Source organism: Anguilla rostrata, chromosome 2 (genome assembly GCF_018555375.3).
Source record: "Anguilla rostrata isolate EN2019 chromosome 2, ASM1855537v3, whole genome shotgun sequence".
NCBI lineage: Eukaryota > Metazoa > Chordata > Actinopteri > Anguilliformes > Anguillidae > Anguilla > Anguilla rostrata.
In genome coordinates this window covers 2498540-2515915 of record NC_057934.1, presented here as the reverse complement: position 1 = coordinate 2515915, position 17376 = coordinate 2498540, and the positions used below count along the sequence as shown (strand labels likewise).

Sequence of the window (17376 nt, the reverse complement as noted above, 5' to 3'; positions counted from 1 at the left end):
CATCTATAAATAGGTAATTTATGCAAATGTACCCCATTTAAAAAAAGAAGAAAAAACAGCATGAGAATGCTATAACAGTGCACTGGATGAGAGAAGCACTGTGCGCTTCGCAATGCCGTTACAGAAAGGAGCGATCATTAAGACCGTGGGGACTGGACTGCGGAATATGAAGTGTGAAAAACACTGACACCGTTTCCCAAAACCCCAGAAGAACAGGAACATGGCAGCAGGGCATTTTATAAATGCCTTTCTGGGAAAAAAGGAAATGAGTCATTGAAAAAAAATTCAGCAATTAGCAACTTAACGTTAATTAAACTTTAAAGTGACTTTAATTAGCCTTCAGTGCTGATTGTTAATTGTTCAACTGCTGTAAAAACAACTTGTTAATTTTCTTCCCTCTGCTCCAGCGGAGGCGGGCAGGAGGCAAACACACCGTGACTCCAAGCAAACGTAGGACGCAAATTTTTACACGCTTTTTCTTTGTACTTTTCCGTCTTTTCTTCGTATCACATCCCAGGTGTTTCAAAACTGAATTTTAGCAAAAAAAAAAAAATTTTATGGATCGTTACAACTGGTTCAATGCTTGAAGTTATTATTATTATTATTTTTGGGCTATATGCTGGGGAATTTTAATTAGCTGCGTTAGATGGAAATTGTTTACTTGAGAAAAATTTGACCTCCAGGGCCAATAAAATGCCTTCATCAATCAAAACAAACAAAAAAAAAACCACCTTTCCTCCCTCTCCTTTTTGATCGCCGTCTTTATCTCTCATGAATAATGGTACATATTTTGTTAAACAGTGTGTGTACCGTTCCAGACCACGTTGACTCATACAATCAGACCCGACTGCAAATCTGGTGCGATTGCCACAGAGTAAATCGTTGCATGTGTTCAGACGGAACACAGCAGAAGCAGACAGTGATATTACTCCGCACAGAATACCTCTGTAGTTGTGACCTGCAGCGTGATGGAGAACAGCAATGGTATATCTAGATGGTCTATTACAGTATAGTGTCTCTCCAACCGCGAGAACCAAATTAGGCGGATTTTCGCGAGGGGGCTTGAGTCTATAGGAAATAGGGGATTGAGGGGGAGTGGTCCTTGAATGACAAACCCACAGAATCATAACTAAGACATACAGGTTAAAAAGAGCCTAACTAAACCATACTAAAAAAAAATTTAAAAAAACGACAAAAACTTTTTTTTATAAATTGGCATTACATACGATTACAATGACAACACAGGCATACATAACAACAGAGCCATTCAGATGACGATTGCAATGCTAACACTGCCAAAACAGCTCCATTCGTAACTAGGCTACACGCTACACAAGGTACGAGTGAAGCTAGTCTTTAGGAGACACTAGTGATATCAATGGGACAACCTTCCATCTGACAACAGCAAATAAGACCACACGTCTTGTACGAACTCAAAGAGTCTCCCCTTCGTGGCACAGGCTAACCCCCTAACCAGACACGCAATCCCTGGCGACATATTTCCAGAAAAAAAATAAACAAATAAAAGCGCATATTTCAAATTCATAACTGTCATAACACTGCAGCCACTCCACACGACGTCTTTGAACCCAGCTCCCACACTGCGAGACCAGCCCATGGGCTAATCATCAGCGAGCCGGTCGGATCTGCGGCATCAGGCCACACCCGGCGCGTTCTCATCTGTCTTGCCTCATCGGCTCCCCTACATTCCTACAAGGGGGGGAGGAGGGGGGGGGAATGGACACGTGCGGGCCAGGGACGGCGACGTGACTACACACAGATCTGGGCCAATCAAACGCAGGTAAAACCGCGGATAATCAAGGCGGCCGTCCGCCGGTGGCATAACTATAAACGGCACGAAAGCCAAAAACGATTCGCAAATCGGCCGGTGGGAGAGTTGCTCAACGGCAGCCATTTTACGGTCTGACCATGTTCTCTCTTTTTTTGTCTCCTGTTCTCATTAGGCAATGAGCGTATGACTGTACCGTGTCATTAAAGGCAATTATGTGTTTCTCCTTGGGTGAGGCGAAACACCATTTGATCTTTGTGTAAGGGCGAATAAACCCGACTTTTGTTTTTATTGTTTTTTGAGCAGCGTTGCTGTGGACTGATCGGTCTCACCAAACCTCTGCATTACCACTGGCTTGCATCAGACACAGAAATCGGCAGACCAGCCGAAAATCAAGTCAGACATGGACACATTTCAGTGATCCCTGTTAAACAAGTCATCATCCCAAAAAGAGTTGGGTTGCTTAAATTCTATCCATGGTAACGAAAGGCCAAGAGATTCCTGGATTTGCATCTGAAAACAGAGTAGGCCTATATTTCAATGTCACTACCTTCTCTCACTGCAGATTCAAAACCATCACGTGTGGACTTCGAAAGAAACGGAGAAGGAAATGTACAGCAGGAGTTTCTCAACCCAGGTCCTGGAGAGCCGCAGGATCTGCAGGTTTAACTCCAGTCCTGGAGGGCCACAGCGTCTGCTGGTTTTCCATTTTTACTCACTCAGCACTTAACTGATTAACTAAAGCAGCCGATTTCACAATTAACTCACCTCGTCTGGCTTCTTGGGTCTGACCTGGTGACTGATTTTTTTTTTTAATATCTATTTTTTAGGGTTCTTTCTGCTTTACTGGACAGGGCAGTCTGCAGTGGAGGTGTCACACTGAATCCAAAGGGGGCCGCAGTGTCTGTGGGTCTTTGTGGTTTCCTTTCAATCAGCTGCCAATTAAGACTTTGAGAACAGGGTGTGTTGATTCCTAAGCCAATCAATGACATAAATGGACCACTGGTACAAAAAGAACCTTGAAAATTAGCAGACACTGTGGCCCTCCAGGACTGGGGTTAAACCTGCAGACACTGAGGCTCTCCAGGACTAGAGTTAAACCAGCAGACACTGCAGCTCTCCAGGACTGGAGTTAAACCAGCAGACACTGTGGCCCTCCAGGACTGGAGTTAAACCTGCAGACACTGCAACCCTCCAGGACTGGAGTTAAACCAGCAGACACTGCAGCCCTCCAGGACTGGAGTTAAACCAGCAGACACTGCAGCCCTGCAGGACTGGAGTTAAACCAGCAGACACTGCGGCTCTCCAGGACTGGAGTTAAACCAGCAGACACTGCAACCCTGCAGGACTGGAGTTAAACCAGCAGATGCTGTGAAAACATTCAAAAAACGTTCAATGACGTTCAGTCATACCTGCAGAGAGATGCAGTCTAATCCACACAAATATAAATGCGCATAAAGTATCAGATAGAAATTATGTTAGCAAACAATGCTAATGCACTACCTGGGCGGGTTTTAACTGAAGTGGGTTGAAATAGAGCAAGTAAGTTCCTGCCTTTTTTTTATATTCAAACAGACCACGGCGTGCAGCATGTGTTCCCAATGACAGATTGGAAGTGAAGCCCATCCTCTGGCGGTAGCAGTGCTGTCTGGTCTGAACCTGTCTGCGACCGTCAGACTGCGGCGCATTTGTTCTCATATCAGTCCTGGCACCTCGCTCTGCCCTTCTGACCGAACCGACGCTTTCTCCGAGGCCACTGTCAGTAACGAGCGACACTTTCTCGAAAGACGTGAACAAGCTGCGACGTTTTTTTGTTCCCTCATCCATCAAACTTCGCTGGGTTTCCTGCTCACAAGAAAGAAAGAAAGAAAAAAAAAAGAAAGAAAACATCCTTATTTTTCCTGTAACAAAGCCATCACCCTGACAGGGGAATGTTTCCAATCTCTTGCGTTTTTTTCCAATAAATAAAAATCTGACAAAATCCGACAGTCTGCCAGATTAATAAAAAAGAAAGAATCTGGGGACAAAACAATCCACAACAACAAATCAAGCAGTTTATTAAGTCATTATGTAACTACTATTAAATCGTCGCTGCCCACCAGAAACGAAAGTACAGTATATAATGAGGGCGGTGAATGACGATGAACCAGTTTTTTTTTTGGCTGGACCGCAACAGCGGGGCCAGCCCTACGAACGCGAACGTCTGTGGCAGAGTGAGTGACTGACTGACTGAGTGAGTGATGAAGTTACACCATTGGTCGGCCGAGTTATGAAGTCACACCATTGGTCGGCCGGATCACGTGTGCTAGGTCCAGCCATATACTAGGTTTTAACCTGGTCTTGTTTTTTGTGGAACAAAATGGCAGCTGTCAGAACGTATCGTCTGCTGTTTCACTAACAAGACGTCGTTCCCAAATCCCATCTTATTTCTGAGGTTCTCGCGAACGGGACCCAAAGTGAAACAGGAACTTCCGGAACTCCGCGAAACAGCCGGAGCCGCCGAAGCCTCGCCGCGTGGGTCAACGGCGTAGGCCCCAAAACGTCAAGACGAGAAGTAGCCTAAGTAGCGAACCGGCGGACATTTATCAAACTGCAGAGTCGCGCTGTTGGTCGGGAAAAAAAAACGATTTTGTTTCTCCTAGATTATTTTGGCCACCTGTGAGAGAGATGTCCAGCCTTTGCTCTGGTGAGTCAGGTTCCGGAGGTTTGCACCGCTGACCTTTTCTCCCCACCATCGTCGCGGTGTTCACAAATGGATTATTATTGCCGGTCACGCGGTGACTTAATCGAAGCCCCAAGAGGGCGAGTCAAAAGGAAAAGCCATCCGGAGTCACACGGTGTTCTGCAAACAAACCCGCAGCTGGGGAGGGAGGCGAGTTTTCTCCCTCCGTCTCTCAGCCTGTCAGAAACTCCTTCATTTACGGAGGGTTCGAAGGACGTGCTATCGTGCTAACGCATGAAACACGAGGTTTAAAGGACGTGCTATCGTGCTAACGCATGAAACACGAGGTTTAAAGGACGTGCTATCGTGCTAACGCGTGAAACACGAGGTTTAAAGGACGTGCTATCGTGCTAACGCATGAAACTCGAGGTTTAAAGGACGTGCTATCGTGCTAATCGCTGCTTTCAGCGACACTCCCCTGAACAGTGTGTAAAACTGTACTCTGTTAAAACACTCTCAGTTCTCAGTGTAATTTATTGTGTTGCTTTCATTTCTCTTTTGAATGTAAAACACTTGGATTATCATTAAGTAGGAGACAGTAACACATGGGATATTGCTTCTGGGAGATAATTACTTTGCATTACATGTACTTAAAAAAAAATAAGAGCATTAATTTAATGAAAGCATTGTTGTTTTTTCTATGACTTACAGAGGAAGCACAGAATATAAGGATGGCTATTATTATTGTAGAATGGAGAAATATAATTTTCACTGTGCATGGGAAGGCCTTGAATTTCTGGTCCTTTTCCCTTATATAACAACCTGCATCCACATGCAGAAAACACCGTGGAGCCTGACTGATGGAACTGCATGCTAGAACAAACACATTGTGTCCTGTGTTTTCTCAGGGCATGTTGTGGACTTACAGACGTACAGAAAGCCTTGGCCTGTGGCCCAGCGATGCTAACGTGCCCAGATGTGGACAGACTGCGGCCATCGGAGGACATCGGCTCGTGTTCTGAGGTAACACAGCGGTCAGCAGCAGGACGGGCCCACCCTGACTGGGGTCAGGCGGTACGCCCCCACCCTGACTGGGGTCAGGCAGTACGCCCCCACCGATTCGGAGAGGAAGCGAGACGGGGACATACTGTAGGAGGATGACGCATAGCCTCTGGGGTCCTCAGGTGCATGCTGGGTAAAACAGAGACCCCCCCCCCGTTACCGTGACGCACAAGCCGCAGCTGGGGGACGTCGCCAAGCGGCTCCGAGGAGTGGAGACGGGGTCAACGAGCGCGTCAGGTGAGAGGAAAGAACGAAAATAGAAAAATGTGACGCAGAAACACGACCGCAGAAACGCGCTGGAGCTGCTCCCAGCAACGGTCCGAAACGGCAGAGCTCTCCCTGGTGCTATTCAGAAACCATGGTTACCTCGTACAGTTTCATATCTGGATGAACAACAGTCAGACATAAGAGTCCTGCAACGATGTAATGCCGTTCGGCGACGATCCACTTTTCCCCAAAAAAGGCTCCAGGGAATTAATTTATTTTTCCGAGGGGCCTCCCCAGAACGGTTCAGCTCGAGGGTCGAGAGTTCTGCTTCCCCAAAAATCCAAAAATCGTTAACGAGAAAAAACCTTTTGACCCAAAAAAGAATTGGCTTGCTACATCACTTTAACAAAGCAAATGATCTGAAAAATTTTGAAAGAAAGAAAGAAAAAAAAGGGAAAGTCATAATCTTAGGCTACGCTATTTAATGGCTGTTTGAGTACTGCCGCAGCCTATAGAGTAATGCTGCAATAGAGTAAATAAACAATTAAATCAAAATAAAATGAGATACCCCTGGCTCGAGACCTCAGGCTTCTGAAAAGCTAGTTAAAGCCTGGAATTGAGAGTCCTTGAGGCTCAGAGAGCTCTCTGAGCTGCGCTACGAGCACCATTTCATTTTTCTACGGGGTCGAGGACCTCTGGAGAAATGTGTTAGCCCTTGTATTTTGCCTGAGCCCAACGCTGGCGGTAGGTCACCGGCCAAAGTGACAGCGATTGGGGGTTTTGCGATGGACCGTCTCGCTCTCTGGCACGGATTAATCTGAGCGGACAAAGTGTCTTCTTTTTTTTTTTTTTTTTCACTCTGGCCATTTTATAACATCCCCCCCCCCCCCGGCAAGGAACATGAGCCTCACCGTGTGTGACATCACGGCGAAGGAGAGAAAGAGAGCACTTGAGTGGATCGCTGCTGGACGGGCGCTCGGGGCTCCTGATAACCCCCTTGGCTCTTGTGCCCGAAAAAAAAACAAAAACGTCCCGCCCTGAGATAGGGGGTACCGGGCCGGCGTCAAATTGGCAGAGCTTAAAATTAGGTTAAACTGTGCTATCTGTAGAGCACGTGAACCCCGCTCTATTTATAACCCAGAGGGATGACTGCATGAGCTCCCTGGAGAGTAGAGGGATGCTTCTTTAAAAATAACGAGGGTTCTTTCCACGGCTGAAGAACGCTTGGATAAAAAAAAAAAAAAAACGCATTATGAACACTGACGTACGCTCATACTCAAAAACAACCGATACTTTTATATACAGCAATGCACGCGATCGCTGTATTCTGTGTATCCGTGATATACGTATGCCCAGATACATCTTCTAGTCACTCTATGGTATAAATATGGTCAACCTGTGACAGCTCCTGCACACATGTGTTTTGAGAGGATAGTGTCTACCAACTTGTTACTTAGAGTAAGACTTTGCAGCAAGCTCTGCATCTTTACATGTACAGTTACTGAACTCCGTATTTTATACCGTGATATGCGCCAGCAGTCAATGCATCAGTCGTCAAAGGGTTAATATAACCTTGGTGACAATACTTACAATAAACAAGGCATAGACTGTACCGGCAAGGCTGTAGGAACTGCGATTCGTTTACAAACGAGTTCCTTTTTTTCCCCTATGGTTCCATTGTTTGTGGAGAAACCCATCACACTGGTTAGTCTCGTTTTCAGACCTCACGTACACTCCTGTTAACCCCTGGAAGGTGGAAACTTCGTGTTTCCAAGCATCGGTTCTTATCTCTTCATCCGTTTCCACGGCAACGCGTCAGATTTAAACGCGGGCGAAATTCTGAGGTCCCGCATTACCAAGAGCAGTTTCTCCGTAGTTTCCCACGTCCCGTGACCAAAGATTACATTTCGAGAAAAAAGGACACAAGCTCGCCAAAAGGCTCGCACGAACTCCATTTTGAGAGAGAACATAGCGTAGCGTACCTGCGGACAGACACTGGCGAACTACGAGCCGTGCGTACAGGGCTGAATTGAAACCTGGGAGTGGGGGGGAGGGAGGGGCAGTGCTGGAATGGAATGGGGTATGGGGGGATGGGAGGGGGTGCAGATATTTCTTAATCAGGAGACCCCCTCCTCTCTCTCTCCCCCAGTGCTGAGCGCCCTGTTGACTCACCGAGGAGCTGGACGGCCCGGGTCAGGCCGTACACGTCGATGAGGGCCCACAGGGGCTCGATGGTGCGGACGCCGCTGAAGAACAGCATGGGGCTGGAGTCGTTGATGCGGTAGAAGACCCGCCCCTTCTTGTCCACCCAGAAGGCGATGACGTTGCCCTCGTTGGCGAACTCCTCGGGCAGGGCCTTGGCCCAGAAGCCGGCCTGGGACACCAGGTCGGGGCAGGCGTATTTGGGGAGGCTGTCAGGGGTGATGCGGGACGGGTCCTTGGCCGTGAAGCCCAGACGGAGGGCTCCACTCCAGCAGCACTGCTTCTTGGTGATCTGTGGGACAGTGGAGGGTTTGTGTCCCGCACCACACACCGGCAACATGCGTATCCCCCAGTAATGATGCCATGCATCATGGACTGAAATGCTCCCTCAAATGGCCTAAAATACATCCTTCATAGGAATGTTGTCTGTAGATAACCGGAGCCTAAACAGCACGTTCATTGTGCATTGTTCACAATGCGTTTGCTAGTTACCTAGTTACATTAGCTAACTGGGTCATATGCCACCTATAGCGCACAGAAAACTAGCTACTACGGAAACTACTCCAATGTAGCATTTACAAACGCATTATGCTTTCACTTTTTATTGATTCAATTATTTTTCAAAGGCAGTATTTATTGTATTTGGTACCAAATTTATGAGAGATATAATTTTTTTTGCCCCTCAAGGGTGGATACAGCCCTCTCATCATTCACCTTAACTTTGAATCACAACCACAGGTGTGCCCATATGCTGATAGTATGTATTTATAGATAAAATTAAAACTGAGACATTCAATAGATGTGCACACAACTTGATCTTATGAGTTCAGATGATTTTTGCTAAACAACCCTAGTCTGAAAACAGATTTGGAATTGTGGAAAGCTTTTCTGACAGTTGCAAAGCTGTATGTAACAGTATAGGCTATTAATTGTATTAAATGCTATTAGCTGTATAAAATAGCAATAGCATAGGCTGGTACAGGTATATTTTCGGTTCTTCTCACTACTTACTTACTTATATAAGGCCGTTGTACCTTATCAATAGAACGCTTGTCCCACATGCGTGTTTAAATACGGTCACGGACTAAGTCGGGAAGTGGAAACAGGGATAAGCTTCTTTACCCGAAACAGGAAGTGGTGGAGCCCAGAAGGGAAGTAACAGACTCGTTATCTCGTTAGCGGATTGCGGCAGCGGCGGCGGCGGCGGCGCGGACGTACCTTGAGCCTGACTTGCTCGTACAGCGCGACGGGCCGGTTGCTGAAGGTGATGGCGTTGCAGAAGCTGGACTGCCGCTTGACGGACTTCTGGGACAGGTCCATGACGATCTGGGACCCCTTGGCGTTGGGGTGAAACAGGAGGGGGCTGGAGGGGAACCCCGCGCACTGCTGGACGGGCAGGCATCGCTTGGGCTTGTGGTGACACCGGTGAGAGGTGGCGGGGAACGGGCCCCCCAGGGAATCTGGAGAGAAAGGGACGGGGACGTTAAGCACAGTTCCGTCTGGCCTGGAGGGGGGGGGGGTCCACAAAGCAGGAGGAGTAAAACCCGGAACAGCTCTTTTTACTTCAGTCCACATTCCAAATTTTGGGAGGGTTCCGGGTTTTACTAAATGCTGCTATCCAGCTAACTCGGTAATCCTGCTTTGTGAAACAGGTCCCTGGTGTATACTGTAAAGCCACGCTACGCTGACTGCGCTTCCTTAAAATATCCCATTCGACATCATCATCAGATTTAACATTTGCGAAAGGCCGTGGGGTTTCTCTGATGGAGCTTCCAGCTTCTCCAATCGGGCAGCTGCTCAGGCAAAGCACACCAGGCGGCCATTTTAGTAACTGCTCTGCGGTATCTGGGTCCATCAGTGACACGGGGAGAGAGCCAGAGACGACAGCCCAAAAAACCGTACCCTCAGGCCCGAAAGATACACAAAACAAGTCACCCTTCAGGTCGAAGGTCACGGCAGAACATGTTCCAGCCTCGACGTGCCGATCAAAATCTATATGTCAATAACGTTTCATAACACGTGTACAAAAACATTGAACTTCCTTGAACTTCTAGTGCTTCCAGGGCACGATTAGCTCACACCTCAGCGCCTTTGGCTGAACGACGATGACATAACAGGATCTACGGCAACCTGTCTGCAACTCAGGGGAACGTGCCTCAAAAGAACTGGCCATTTTTGTTGTTTTCCCCTGCATGAATACTTGATCACTTACGGTAAAGACCAACAAAATGGTCGCTGCCTTACAGCTGTCCACACAGAACATTCCCAGTTAACAAAGGAGGGTGTTATTATGTCAGTCTAATCTGTTGATTTGGCAATGTTAAATTATGCAAGATTTGGCGTTCTTCATAATAGCGTGTCACAACTAAAGTGTCATCACGCTGTCATAAATAAGCCACAGCTCTCCCTGGAGGCCAGAAGCTTAAAACGGGGGAGAAGTAAAAAAATAAATAACACTCCAGCTAATTTACCTCTCGTCCAAAACCTGCTTATTTACATTATATTTCACAACTTACATAATGGTACGCTTTTCATATACTGAAATCCTTATTTAAATCAGTTAAAATTACGGGAATTGGGGCAACATCCACTTTCGATGTAAAATTTAACCAAATCACTGTATAAAGCAGATAGTTCCAAAACACTTATTTATTTTGAAATAATAAAACATTTATAATTCTGTCCAATAATTTCAGGGAGCATTAAAGCTGAAGCAGGTAAAATTTTTTGTGAAAGATATCTGGGAAACGGTCGTGCTTCATGGGTAGTAATCACAGAAAGAGATGCTGTGAGAGAAATCCAGCACCATAACCTGTGCTTTCACCCTGAAATTCTGCGTTCCAAAATCAAGGATTCAGGCCGAATTCTTGTTTTCAAAACAAAACGGTTTACAACGTGAACCAATCAAAGTGCGTCTCCTTGTCTTTGGGCAGGAGCAACGGGCGTTAGGATCTTCAAAACATTTTCACAGCATTGCGCTCCTTGAGAGAGTTTCCTACTGCAGCTTTAAGAAAGTCAATGCGAACACACTGGAAAAAAAATACACAATCTGACTAACATCCATTCAGGGACACAGGAACTACAAAGCATTCTAGCCAGGGTTGAGGATCACTTGGAATTATATTATAAATGTGTAAAGTCTGGATGAGGGTTCATGTTTAATGCATTGTGAGATGCCATGTGAACGACTGCCTTTATGTGCTTCAGCAGGTGTCTTTGAAAACGAGCCTTTATCCACTGCAACTGCCACGAACGCTCGCAAGCAGCCCTGCTTGATTTGACTGGTATTCAAACTTTTTTTTTGTTTTTCGAAAAACTGTAGGCAAACTCAGTGCAACTCAGTGATGTGATGAGTAAGAGGGTACATTTTTTTGGCATTTCTGCCAGAAACGGAGTTGTCAAAACCTTCCTTTCTCTTCACGGCTGGCGGTGTTTTTAAATTTATCATTTTTATTCTGTACTAAAGAAGCCTTTGTAGAGACACTGACTGCCTTTTTGTAATAGCAATACAGGAACCAAACACCAAAACATGGGAGATTATTATTATTTATTTACTTGGGTTGAAATATGCACCTTTATTGGAACTGATAATTCTTGAACATATTTTTATTGGGTCAGAGATATCTTATACGAAAACGTAATTTATAATAACTAGGCTACATCACCCACTGTAATCAACACATTAAGCAAATGCAACAGTATATTGTCAAAATACCCTACAGTAAAATTGTAATAATTCATATATTATGGGAGCCATTGCTGGGACATTGTTCATTGATACATGATTCTTTATGCTGAATATGAGCCATCAACATTGTTATGAGAGCATTATTATTCTTACGTGATTTTTTCCCTAGCAAAATAATGGTCAGATCACGCAATGGGAGCCAGATAAACATGTTGCAATTTAGTCCACAGGAAACCTGTACTATGAAATACTCTGGTGTAGGGGTACAAGTATGGGGGGGGGGGGGGGTGGTGGTAGTCTTTGTCTACAGCTACTTAAAGGTCTTCATTCATATCTTGTCACTCAGTACAGAGTATGATTTCGAAAGTGCCGTTGCCGCGGAAACCACCTCCATTCCCTTAAATGCCAACAAAAGCCCGAAACAGTTAAGTAAGAATCCTCATCAAAGGGGGCCGCGGCCTGTGCGTCTGTCCACACAGTTACAGCCCCTCAGGCCGACAGGAAATCACACAGAGCCTTTGAGAGAGCTCGAGCGTGAGAGGCTAGCTCCTCCTGCTCAGGGCTAGGGGAGGATTAGCGCGGCTAATTTACGCGCTGTCATAGGTCAAAGACACGAAGCCCGTTTCCTCTCTGACCTCCGTGCGCCGACCTCCGTCCGAGGCGACAGCCCCAGCTCAGAGCCAAGCGAACGCACGGCGTGTGTGTGTGTGTGTGTGTGTGTGTGTGTGTGTGTGTGTTTTTTACATCACGATGGGCTACGTTTTTCCCCAAAAGACGACTGACGAGCGGCTGACGTAGCCTTTTGGAACTCGGTTAAAAATGTGCGAACCCGACTCGACCCACAACACGTTCTAAACCACGACAGTTTATTATCACAAGAAAACGTTTCCTTCTTCAGCTGGACCCGGATAATACGAAGATGGCGATGCCTAATTCAATTTAAATGTTATCGCATATTCCCCTCTGAGGTGAAACTGACATCTAACGGAGGAAAAAACTACACCCAGACTTAATCCATACCAGAAATGAGATTTGTGAGTTTTTGAAATACAGTATTTCCTTCCAATAATTTATCAGAGGAAGGAAGCCCCCATTTCATGAGCCCAAGCTGACCTTTCACTAAGCATCCATCTTAGGACATGAAAATCTCTGCGCTGCATTAGTGGCTGAAACAAGTCACAGTTTGAAAAAAATAGTAATAATAATAATCTGCATCCGATATTGACAATCATGCCTAATATGATTTAATATGCTCTCTGCATGACCGTACGATTTCTCACACTGTCCTTCTGCATTAATCACTCTCTGTCAAAACATCTAGCCTGGTTGAATACTGACACACTCTGTTTAAGACTATGTTCAAACGTCGCTAAAGATTCAACCTTTCCATCCAAGCTGTTATAGTGACATTTTAAAGGAGCGGATTCTAAAAGACACTTCTAATAGGGCTCCAGAGTGACTCAGTTCAAATAGGTGTTAGAAGGTAACAGGCAGCAGGCTGTGTACTAGAGGCTTAATTGGGCTACCTGAAGCCTGACCTACGTCATTAGACTATGACCAGGACACCCCAGCGGCGGCTCCTGATTGGCTACATCCCGTTAGCGCACGGTGAGCTCAGGTTACTGGCTGTCATCAGCGGGTGAAGAGCCTCTCTTCCAGTTAGCGCTAGCCCTCCCGTAGCATGCTATACGGGCTGCAGTGTGGGAAACCCTGCCGAAGCAGTCGCCCGGGTGTACCACCGAAGGAGTGTCAGAGCTCAGCCGCAAGGGCACCTGCGCAGGTGTGGGGTTGGCACGGCGATAATGCCAGAGCCCGTGCAACAACAACAACAGGTTGGAAAGAATAGGTACAACCTTCTCTAACGCGACGTGCTCCATTTAACTGCTCGTTGTCCAAGGCTATGTGAAATACCATCCGTTTATACACCTGGTTATTTATAGATTGTGGTCCAAGTACCGCGATCAATGGTGTCATCCAGGACTTGAACCTTTCTAGTCTAGGCCACTGCCCTCACCGCAATTCTTTGACCTTCTAGCCCACAAATATTCCAGCCATTCTCAACTCCAGGAAATTCATGAAAAGACATTCTTAGAAATGCATAACAATGTCCTTCTAGGACTACATCACAATAATTTCCTCCAAATGACACGGAACATTTTGTTACAGATGTTTTTCTGTGCTGCTCTTCTGTATATGATGACCTTATCCTGCACAGGAACATTTTGGTATAATCAAACTCCACAACTACTTTTAATGTCCTCTGGAATTCTTCCATTCTTTCATAATCGCATCGTTAATAGATATGTTTCATCATACTGACAAGCACATCTCTGAGCTTCCATAATTGTCTTTTCCATTAAGTTAACAATGTCTACATGGTACAGCACGTATTCTTTCAAGGACTATGTGGTAGAAAATTGATATCATTTATCTTATTAATGACAGTAGTCGTCAAAGAGCCAGCCTGTATTACTGAGATGCACTGAGGCAAGAAACATAATGTCAATGTCATTTGTCTCATGGTAATAATCTATTACAAATCAACATACCTGTACTGTAAACACAAGGGAAAACCCCAAGGGCGCACAGAACACATTTTTTGCAGTCTTTCACACAGAACACACTTTAGTTAATGAATAGCACAAAGAGTTTAATTAGTCTCAGTATAAATTTATTAAGAATTCAGGTATGTATTTGCAGGCTGATTATGCTTCACGTCTAAATCAGGGGTGTGAGCTCACTGTTATGGTTCCGCTGACCTGTAGATGTCAGGGGTTTTGTAAAGGCTCAAGTAACAAACAGGTCTGACAGCCGACACTAGTGACCAGGTTACATCATCATTAGAATGCCATCGTGTGTGTGCGTGCGAGAGTGTGTGTGTATGTACATGTGTGTGCGTGCGTGTGTGTGTGCATGTGTGTGCGTGTGTTTGTGTGCGAGTGTGTGTGACAGCGCGTGAGGGTGCGTGTATCCATGTGTGCGCGTGTGTGTGTGTGTGTGTGCGCGTGTGTGTGTGTCCATGTGTGCGCATGTGTGTGTGTGCGCAATCAAATGCCTCCCAGTGCAACTGAAAGGTCAAGGCCGGTGAATTTTGGGTAAACATTCCCATATGGTTCTGAGGGCTTGTGACATAACGTGAAATCAGATATTTTTCTTAACAACCTCAGAAATGAATTTGACGCCATTTTTTTTTTTTTTTTGTTTTACTGTCCGCAGGGTCTTGCAGTTCGCTCGGCGGCTTTGTAAAAAGAATTCTGCTGCCATGACACCTGTTTGTGTGAAACCGCACGGTCCAGCAGATTGCTTACACATACCGAATGCACGTTTGAAAAAAGCTTGTACGGTTCGTACTGTAGTATGGGGACAAAGACACCCAGGGGCTTGAAAGAAATGTAAACATACCGGTTGTTGGAAGTATTTAAATATTTGTTCAAAGACCTGTGTAAATTGAATTGTTGGCAGCACAACTCTTTTGTGGTGATCACGACTAGCTATTTCTGTTCCACGTATGTTTCATCTTTGCAGGTGAATATCTGATTGGTGGCATTACTGTTATTATGCGAGCGTCAATCATCGAGTGTGGAGCGGGCTTCTCTACAGAAGCACCGGACGGTAAAACGCTGTTTCTACCTAGCGTAAGCCCTGAAGGAACATATACAGCACTGTGCTTCTGGCTCAGTCCAGCATTGCTACCTGTCAACCAAATACAGTTAAACCGCAGTTAATATGCAGTATCGCACTTTCACTTTCACCTGACTTTAAGGGATTTGTAACCATTTTAGAAGACATTTTTGTTAGCCCTGAACAGATCCTGTCAGCTTCCCTAATTTCTTTAATTCTCGCGTGCGGCCCAGGTTTAATATGTGAATTGCGCCAGGCATCTCGTGCTGCCACGCTTAAATTTATCATATTACTGGTCCGTGTGTGGCCGCCTGTCTAATTAAAACCACTGAATTCTTAGTCACACGGATTCATCCGTCAAATGACCTTTGCCCTTCTGAACCACTAAGAAGGCCACGCCTCCCTCTCATTGTCCGTTCAAAGCAAGGCGAGTGAACACCGGTTCATGCAACAGCCATTTTATTAGCACAGAGTAGCTCCAGCCGTGGAGAGCATGCTAACCTCTAAAGCGATTTTGTTCGCTGCCCTTAAAAAAAGTCTTTGTATTAGGATCTGAGGGCGCACCAACTCGGGTTTAATGGTGATCGTACTGCTGCCAAATGACTTTTTATCATGGAAACTGAAAGGTCAGCGACTCAGCTCTGCACCGAGGCTTTAATCTGGCTAGCTGCGCCCGGAGACATACTTTGACAAAAAAAAGAAATAAAGAAAAAAAGAAAAGAGAAAATCCAACTGATCTGTGTGAGAAAAAAAAACAACCAAAAAAAACACTTGTGAATAGACAAATAAATCATGTGAATCCTCACAGCGAGAAGGGTTCAAAACAGGTCACGGAACTTTAACTCCCTTACGAAGGCCTTTGCTTTTTTTACCGTGAGATCCCATAACCCCTGGATCCTCCGCAGTTTGGAAAGAGCGGGACACGCCAGGTCTGAGTCAGCAGTGGGAAAATATCAAATGTAAGAGGATGAGGTGTACGGGACAGGGGAACACACCCCCGTGACCCGAGGTTTACCTGTTCACATCCTGGGCGAGGCACTCACGTCATATCCTAGAGAGACGATACATAACCGGAATATTAGCCTACCATATGCATTCTATTTAAAAGATATTCCCCTGTTTATTTACTGTACATCTTCGAGTTTCTAAAAATATTAATCAGGCGAAAGGGAGTTCCCACCACCTGCCTATGTGGAGCCCTGTAGGTAGGCTACAGTACACCTGGGATGAGCCGGACACACTGAAATTTATCTGGGTTGATGGTACATTATAGACCCCAGATGCAAAAGTAGGCAGGCAACACACTGCGAGAAGCCAAGCATAAGCAAAGTGTGCTCGTCCTGTAAAATATGCCTTTAATAATGCTTACTCCCAGCCAGGTAGGATGGTCTTCCTCACATGTTATTGATATTTCGCATTAGAAAGAAAGAAAAAAAAAAAAAAGATTTAGCCTGCTTGCTGAAGGTCAGATCTATAAACAACTACAACAACAACATAGCTTAATTCACCACACATGCTTTCTAACCAGAGCAAGTTACCATGTTTGTTTTTCCTCCGTTATGAACCAGTCTGAAAAAAGCTTAAAATCGGTAGTGAGCAACCTGACCAACGAGCACACTTCACGTACTGAAGGCTGGTGTGGGCGGATCCAAAAACAGCTAGCTATACTGGTAACCAGGCTCCTGTGTCTAAAACAGCAGGGGTGAGCTGATTGGCTGAAATGCAAAATTCATACTGGTCACATTAGAATCAGAAACACACAGCTCAGGTGGCCCAGGGGAAACCCGGCTTAAGACTCCTTGCATATGCGGATATTTTAAGAAAATGTATTAAAAACGAGAAAGAGCACAGCTTGAGGTGCGCACGTTCAGGAACGCCAGTTCTCCACGTGAATTCGGCGCACGAGGCCGGCGTCGTCCTCAGAGACGACCCGGAGGACGCAGGACCGTTTTTTTTTTTTTGGGCTACCTGAGCTCCCCTCCCTGTGTCAGCGAAGCGTACCAATCAGCACCTGACACACGCCTCGGGTTCCCCAGGGTCCAGGATGAGTCCGGTACTCACACGCCCTCTGGGGGAAAAAAAAACCCTTGACGCACGAAACGCTGTCAGGCCACGTCTGTGTTGAGAGACAAATTAGGGAACTAA

The 17376-nt window shown here is 45.7% G+C and overlaps 1 protein-coding gene and 1 long non-coding RNA gene across 7 annotated transcripts in view; one reads left to right on the top strand and one right to left on the bottom strand.

Annotated features, from left to right (window-relative positions):
- The window catches only part of neurl1aa (neuralized E3 ubiquitin protein ligase 1Aa), a 68091-nt gene that overhangs the window by 21490 nt on the left and 29225 nt on the right, over positions 1–17376 (bottom strand). For 2 of the 3 annotated variants that reach the window (XM_064315161.1, XM_064315169.1), the window contains exons 2-3: positions 9141–9382; positions 7893–8214 (exon numbers count right to left, since the gene is read on the bottom strand). In XM_064315161.1, the coding sequence (XP_064171231.1) occupies positions 7893–8214; positions 9141–9382 (564 nt within the window). Of the gene's footprint in view, positions 1–7892; positions 8215–9140; positions 9383–16246; positions 16283–17376 lie in introns of all 3 variants that reach the window. The other variant, XM_064315176.1, reaches the window with a different exon arrangement.
- LOC135243394 (uncharacterized) overlaps positions 1–17376 on the top strand; it is a 58152-nt gene that overhangs the window by 16913 nt on the left and 23863 nt on the right. For 2 of the 4 annotated variants that reach the window (XR_010326627.1, XR_010326625.1), the window contains exon 2: positions 5360–5750. This is a non-coding gene — a long non-coding RNA (uncharacterized LOC135243394). Of the gene's footprint in view, positions 1–5359; positions 5751–7869; positions 8008–17376 lie in introns of those variants that run through there. The other 2 variants (XR_010326628.1, XR_010326626.1) reach the window with 2 other exon arrangements.